Source organism: Apus apus, chromosome Z, assembly GCF_020740795.1.
Source record: "Apus apus isolate bApuApu2 chromosome Z, bApuApu2.pri.cur, whole genome shotgun sequence".
NCBI lineage: Eukaryota > Metazoa > Chordata > Aves > Apodiformes > Apodidae > Apus > Apus apus.
Genome location: NC_067312.1, coordinates 64,091,813 through 64,099,560, shown reverse-complemented (window position 1 = coordinate 64,099,560; position 7,748 = coordinate 64,091,813). Strand labels below are relative to the sequence as shown.

Below are 7,748 nucleotides of genomic sequence, written 5' to 3'. Positions count from 1 at the left end.
TTTTAAAAAGGTTTATTGACAAATGCCACGTTAGGTATTCCCCTTTAAATTCAAATATCAATACTATATTGCACACAGGTTACAAAAAAATTTTAATGTGCTTTTCAGGAAAAACACACTAGTCCATACTATGATTTATTCTTTTTTTATTATCTGAGTGGCAACTTCAAGACCAAGAGGCCTGGTTTCTGTGCTTAAGGATAGGATCAGAAGTGTCCTTCTAGCAGGCCCCTGGAAAGAAATAAAAATAAACTTTAGTCATTGTAAGTAAATTTGCAAAGTGCTTTAACAGCTTTTTAGTCTCCAGTGCAGCTGTAGCTGCAACCTTCCTAAGGTACTTCTGAATCACAGAACAAGATTAGGATTGGGGGGTGCAAAAGTTGCTGTTTGCAGTGCTCTGTGCTTGGTGGGGTAATTCTTGTGCAGGTTTTGCTCCTCCCGTCTAGGCCTCGTGAGCACTTGGGTGTGAGCCCACACAACAAACACCCCTCTGCATGGGGCAGGGATGTCTGTCCCAGTCCCATAACCCTGGGGTTATGGGCTTTAGATATGCTCTGTTCTCATGTATGTGGCACAACTGCCAGCAGACAGTCAGAATGACTGCTCAGAACCCCTTGTCTCTGCTACTCAAACTGCCTGGGACAGGAAGCGTGGTGGAGCTAAGAGTGAGGTGGCTCCATCCTGAAGGCAGCTTCTGTTTTCCTGGAGGAGAGTGCACAGAGCTAAGGTAAGATGCTGTTGTCCAGGTGGCCAAGCCAAGCACAAGCACTCTGTAACAAGCTCTCTCCCTTGCATGGACTTTCCTTTGCAGCTGTTTTCTGGTTAAATACAGCATTTTTTAAATGTTGCTAAAAGAGTTTGCTTAGTTAAGCTTAGTTTGCTTAGTTAAAACTTAGTTTGCTGCAGTTGTGTCACATTTACACCAACTGTGATCCCCTGCTCTACAAGCTCTACAAGCCATTGCAGCATTTTCAGTGAGTTTTGCTCATTAGCCTGAAGTACCTGACTGCAGCACAGGCTGGAACTGGCCAGACATGCAGATCTCTTCCTGCTTCTGGCGCACAATGCGCTGGATGGCTGGGGGGAGGCCACGGGGGTTGCGTGAGAAGATCAGGGAGTAGCCATCATCACAGGACCCATCCTCCTTTAGACTGCGGCAGGCGTAGGTAATAGCATAGTTATCATAGTCGGTGTCAATCACCCAGTAATTGTCCCCTGCAACAGCAGAACACATGCACTTGTCATGGTAGGCCAAACAGAGCTGAGGTGGACCTAGTCATCCTGCAGGGATATACCTTACTTCAGCACATGGCAGGGAGTGCTTCCCAAAGGATCCAAGGTCACCGCCCACATCCAGCTTATCTCCACACCATGAAGGGAAGAATTGGGATAAGCACAGGGCATCTTTAGACCACATTGCTCCCCATGATGTCCAATGCATTTTCTCCTTGGATTTCTTAGGCTAGAAGTTTAGGGAGGGCTAGGACTATCAGGTGACAAAAAAATAAACTTTATGTATCTTGTTCAAGCATGAGGGATGGGCATGCAGATTAAATTTTGGCCATACGGATTACATTTTCTATACAAGAAGCCACAGCAAAACATGCCTTCTGTTTTCCATCCGTACACAACTAAGTGTATGTTGGTGTGGCTTACCTGCCAGTACTAAGTGAATGTACTTCTTTCTTACTTGTTAGCAGGCCAAATCCTGCCCAGTTTCCACAGGTGGAGTCCCACAGCTACGGGAGACTCAACACATATGTTGTGCAGGGTGCGTAGCTAAGGGTTCAGCACAAGCGGTTTCTGTAGTGGGGACCTCCAGCTCCATTTTGTTGAGTCCAGCTATGTCTATCTGAGGAGAACTGTGCCTTCCTGCTGGAGTGCAGATGTGGGTCTAGCTGTTGCCTCTTGTTAGCTATGAGAAGCACAAGGATGGCTGACCTTCAGCACCTTTATGACGACCACCAGGGAGCCCAGGGAGTATTGCTTCCTTAGGTGCAACACCCCACTTGGCTGTACAAAATCTGTGTGCATGGCCCATTGCCACCAAGCTGCATCCTCCCTGTTAATGCATATGGTGTATAAGTGGGGGTTCTGGGGAGTCTCTTGAACCTGCCTGTTTTGTGGAGAATAAAAGCGCTGCTTGGATAAAGCATCTGCCAAAAAAGGATGCTTTGTCTGCACTTGGAGCAATCTGAGCCCAGCTTTTCTTTCCTGCTTGTATACTGAAGTACAAATCTGGGCAGCTGAAAGCTATTGACCAACACTGGGGGGGGGGGGGCGGGTGGGCTGGAGAAGTTCACTTACCACCGCTGGAGAGGTAGCTGGCCAGGCCCTGGTAGGTCATGTACATCTTAGCTGGAGTGGCTGGGTCAGGTACTGTGTACTGAGCAGCCATGTCGGCACAGATCACCCAGAACCTGCAATGAGATCCATCAGACTGGAAGTAAAACCCTGTGGCATGTGAGCTTAAAACAGGCATCCCTCACTCAGGACGTGGTCAGGAAGCAGGCTAAGGTTCAGCACAATTTTCTCAGGCATGGCCATGGTCTTTCTTAAGGCAAAATTACTGTTTGTTATTCAGTAATGCAAATCTGTGACGCTTCCACATCACTAACAGCGTGTTGCTCCTGTCTGGTCCCCTCCTCTGCTGTGCAACTACGGGTGGCGCAGTCCTCTGGCCCTCCCTCAGCTCAGCAGGCTTTTCACCACCCTTTTCTGCACAGACAAACAGCTTCCAAGCAAAATGATGGATGCCATTTCTTGGCTCCCTGCTTGCAGTTTGCAGAGTGAGCTGACCTGCATTTGGGCTCATTTGGGCTCATTTTCTGTGTCCCTGGATGGAGGCAGGGAGTTGTCTCTCCTCTCTCTAACCCGTCCTACCTGTGTTGACACGGGGATGTCTCTTACAAGCATGGAAATAATTACAGCCATTCTCCTGTCCCAGCTAGTTAGAGTCCTTTGCACAGGCTGTGGGAACCCTGTAGGTCCCTGAACAGTGGATCTTCATTGTGCATTTCTTCTAATGCTCTTCTCTGTCTGGCATCTGGTTTTAATGCCACCTGTGTCTTAGCACACTTTGTCAAGCGTTACATTGCTTTGTGAAACAGTGGTATGATCATCATTCCCTTCTTTGCATGGGTTGTGCTTCCCCTTTGCCCTGCCATTGCAGAAATTAATTCCCAGTGGCCCTGAGACTCACTTGGTTTCTGAAAAGTCCTTTCAGGGGTCTTCCCACCTGCACTATGTAGCATGCCTGCAAAGTTTCATTTGCCCTATCCCAAAATATCCTGGAGTGCTCTGCTGTTAAGACTTACAAGGTTCATAGCCACCCTGTTTATGGTAGTTAATGCATAGCAGAACTAGTGGTAGCCTACTGGAAGCCCCAGATTTTTTTTTCTACATTAAAAAAATATATTTATTTCATTTACATGCTATAATTCCTTATAGTAGCCATGACCAACAGGCAAACACTTAAGCTCTTAAGCTTCCCTCCATCCACCTATTCAGGCATCACAATAGCATCCAAGAGTCAACAACGTGTTGTCCTTGGAAGTCCATCTGACATTATGTTGAAATATCATCTGTGAAAGTAAGGCTCACATTCCTCTCCTTCCCCTGAACCTCTCAGTGAAATGAGAGCTGTCCTCCCTTCCCTAGCTCCTCTCTCTTGATTGCAATTAATTTACCTAAACTTTCCACCACTCAAGACCTGACTTGATAATTGACTCAATGTAGTGTATTGTGTTAGGCCTGGAGCAGAATCAGGCTGAGAAATGACCCAGAACTCAAAAGTGTCTTACCTCTGGCTTCTAATATGTTACCTTGACTGAGCTTCCCTTTTTGATGAAGAAAACCCAGCGATGTTGTGTGCTCAGGATAGATCACCATCCATGACCCACTCCTCTACTACCTCGTGGCAGCAGCTAGAGATGAAAGTCAAGAGTGCTCACCCAAAAAGTTTCACGCGGCCTTTGGAAGATGCTGTCATTGTGCCATCTTCCTCCACGGTGTATTCAGCAGAGATGTTGTCCTGAAGGAAAAGGCCTTCTGGATCCTTCTTGGCCAGGGCATACCATTTCCCTGCATACTAACATGAAAGACTGTTAATATCTAGATTGATCACCGTGACAAGATTAGCAAAAAAGCATTTTTGGAAACACAGTGCCCTTCTAACTTCCCAGTGTTGCCTGGCCTATGGAGAAAGTGTGAGTTTGTGTGGGTATGTGGCACACAGGTCCTGCTGTACTGTCTGATGAGCCCTTGCCTGTGCCTGGAGCAGTGAGTTTAGCAGCTCTGCACTGATGTGTGCAGGCACTCCCTGTCACACTGACTCCACACTGAAAGCTTCTTTCATCTCGAGGTGCCATCTGGGACTCAGGCTGGTTCTCCCCTGTTCCCGCTCAGGACCCTGCTTTTCTGTGAAAGGTGCCGCCACCAATGACACCAAATTGCATCCACAAAGGTGTTAGCCAGAGACACTCATGGCTACTGGGGGCCACAGCTGACCTCTAACAGAGAAACAGACCTACCCATGGAGGCAGAAAGTAATGACTGTGCACTGTGAAGGGGACAGGATGTGTTGGGGAGACTAGCAGCAAAGGGGAACTGAAATTAAATCAAGGGGAAGAAAATTTCTAGAAAAAAATGGGTCTCAGAAAATGTACAAGCATTATCTGATCAAATGAAAACAAGATCCAACTGGGTGACTGACAGACAGGAAGGCCTTTAAGAGGTAACTAGAAGAGTAGAAATATTGAGGAAAGCAGAACTTTACTGTATTAAATTTGATTTTTCAGTGAAGCCAGTGAGATCTGTTTGGCAAGTTCCAAGCCTGGAAAAGAGTCCGTAATTCCTAGATACAGGAGCCTGAGAAAAACTTGGACTTTCTAAAACTGGAATGTTCCCAAAGCTCTCCCCAGACAGGGATTTGTTACCAGCAAAGCCAATCTTGTATAGAAGAAATGCTGGGTCCACTCCAGCTGTCACTGGAAGTAGTTTTTGCTGAGGGACCGTCAAAATAGGCACTGGCTCACCTGCCTGGACCATTCCAACATCAAGTTAGCCCCAATTTCCTCCTCAGAGGCAGGCAGATTAAATGCTGTGTTTAAAAAAAGAGTCAGTCTGTGTTCAGGATACCCAAGTAGATAAATTTTCAGTTAGCTATGACACCCAAGAATGGCTGCTGGTGGATGCAGGTTCCCCAGGGCATGTGTTTATGCTTTCTCTCTGATGAGGATCTAAATTGTTTTGTTCACAGGACCAATCAAAGCTGAGATCTCTATCAAAATCTGAGGCAGCAGAAAATGACATCTAAAAGAATAACAACCTTGACTTTCAAGGCTGGTTATACCCTAATGCTCAGGAAGTTAAACAGTAGTGAGAAAAGCAAACTACAGGAACAGTGTCTGAGAGAAAGCATACAAAAAAGTTAAATTCTAGGTGAGGAACCCCACAACTCATAACCTGGAAAAAAAAGTTTAAATAAGTTTCTTTCCATATACTGTTTAAGTAAGCATAATTACCCTTTTTGGATCAAAATTGTCTTTCACAGCAAAAGACTCCACTGCACAGGACTGGGCTAAGCAATATTCAACAGTGGAGAAGATCGAGGCCAGGAAAACATACTGTGCGTACTTCATTCTGCAAGACAAAAGCAAATGTGGAGTTTGATTTCATGCAGTAGGTTATAGAATCATAGAACGGTTTGGGTTGGAAGGGACCTTAAAGATCATCTAGTTCCAACCCCCCTGCATGGGCAGGGACACCTCCCATTAGATCAGGCTGCTCAGAGCCCCATCCAACCTGCCCTTGAACACTTCCAGGGATGGGGCATCCACAGCTTCCCTGGGCGGCCTGTGCCAGGGTCTCACCACCCTCACATAAAAGATTTTCTTCCAAATATCTAATCTAAAGCTATCCTCTTTCAGTTTTAAACTTTTCCCCTTGTCCTCTCACTACAAGCCCTTTTAAAAAGTCCCTCCCCAGCTTTCCTGCAGACTCCCTTCACATATCAGAAGGCTGTTCTAAGGTCTCCCTGGATACTTGTCTTCTCCAGGCTGAACAACCCCAGCTCTCTCAGCCTGTCTTTGTAAGAGAGGTGCTGCAGCCCTTTGTGTGGATGCGTAGCTAGTGCTGTGCCTATGGTTACATTCCTCTAATTTTAAAACTACTTACTTTCACACCAAGTAGATTATCAGCTCCTCCATTGAGAAACCACTAGGTCATTGTGGTGCCTAAATCCAGCCAAAACTGAGCATCAATGTCAATTACTTTGCAGGAATATTTTACTTGTCAGTAGAAGTATTGCAGTTCATTATATTTTTTAATTAAAACCAGTCAGACCAGACTCTGGATAAGATTGGTAAGAACTTGATAGAAATGTGAATTTTTTAAATGTTTTGTTTTGAAAAGAAGAATAATGTTCTAATGAGCTCTGGCAAAGCCCTGTAGGTTTTTTCATGGTGAGTATCCGCTTTGCTTTCAAGCCAGCAAAGCCGTGTTCTCAAAGATCAGTTAGCACCACTGAAACAGGTTGTCCTTAGCTCTAATGGCAAAATTCATCTTTGTATTGACTGTCCTCAGACCATTCCTGCTACAAACATGACATACAATATTCAGTTTGTAGATGCTCGATCTGCCATTGCAGTGCAGCCACAAGGTGGCCACGGCTTTATTTGTCTCAGATATCCCAGCTCATCTGTATTCCAGATACAGATTTGTTTCTCACACCTTGGGAAGAAAGCACTTGCATATACATTTTTGCAGATTATTTGTCCTTGAATACCAGTTCTAACACTAAGATATAGTGCAGTTACCTGAAAGTCACCTGCTACATCCAAACTGAGCTACCAACTTAAGGCTTCCAAACACCCAAGCAGCTACTGTGTTCCCAGCTAGTGCCATGCAAAACTGTACTTCCCTGATGCTGGAAGTGCTAATCTGGCCCACCCCTGCTGAAGAGAGACCTACCTGTTAGGGTAGTGGTGTTGGAGATCCCCAAGAGAAGCCTGCTTCAGTCTTCAGCTGCAGTCAGCAGGAGAGTTTTGTGTCAACTGCCCTCCAGCTGCCTTTAAATAAGAATCTGCAAAGTCACTAATTGGTTATTTTTGCTCGTGTGCCTGAATAAAACGCTTAATCTTGGATAATCCATTATGTAAAAACCAACTGTAATCCTCACACTGGTGGGTCTGACTGCTATACTGATACAAACACAGCTTTTACATAATGGAAAATCTTCCCAGAAAGCTATAAGTCTGTTGATATGATTGTACCACACCTTTGTCTCATTGAAGTCTTTCAGCTTCTAACACGTGTTAGGAGAATAAGCACAGAGTGTTAAATCAGAGGAACTCATGGACTATACATACTGATCTGCATAGGCACATGACAACTTGCATAGGGTAGATATATAACAAGGTCTTCCAAAATCTGCATCATCAAATTAAGATGATCTTTGCAAGAATAGAAAGATGTTACATGTTATCTACTGGGAGTGGGGGGAATTGCACAAGTAAAGATTTGACAGTTAACACCAAAATCTTGGAGTCCCCAGTTCTCCCCAGTCCCCAGTTTCAGTGCACTGAAATGTCTTTGTACACATTCTTCCCATCTCACCTTGTCAAAGTTTCCCTTTACATAAACAGTAAATTTCTCTTCTTCCCAAGATGCTCTTCCTAAAATCTTGCCATGGGAACGCAATAAAGCACAAAAAGATGAGAAGGCAGAAACTGCTAGAAAAACCTTTT

At 45.1% G+C, this 7,748-nt stretch overlaps 1 protein-coding gene across 1 annotated transcript; it reads right to left on the bottom strand.

The window, feature by feature from the left end:
* Window positions 1–7,042, bottom strand: LOC127395951 (purpurin). The gene is made up of 6 exons (XM_051643452.1): window positions 6,973–7,042; window positions 5,526–5,643; window positions 3,954–4,090; window positions 2,308–2,420; window positions 1,003–1,215; window positions 1–231 (listed from the first exon to the last, which is right to left on the bottom strand). The coding sequence occupies exons 2-6, from the start codon at window positions 5,640–5,642 to the stop codon at window positions 221–223; spliced, it is 591 nt and encodes a 196-aa protein (XP_051499412.1). The 5' UTR covers window position 5,643; window positions 6,973–7,042; the 3' UTR covers window positions 1–220.
* Window positions 7,043–7,748: the final 706 nt, after the last annotated feature.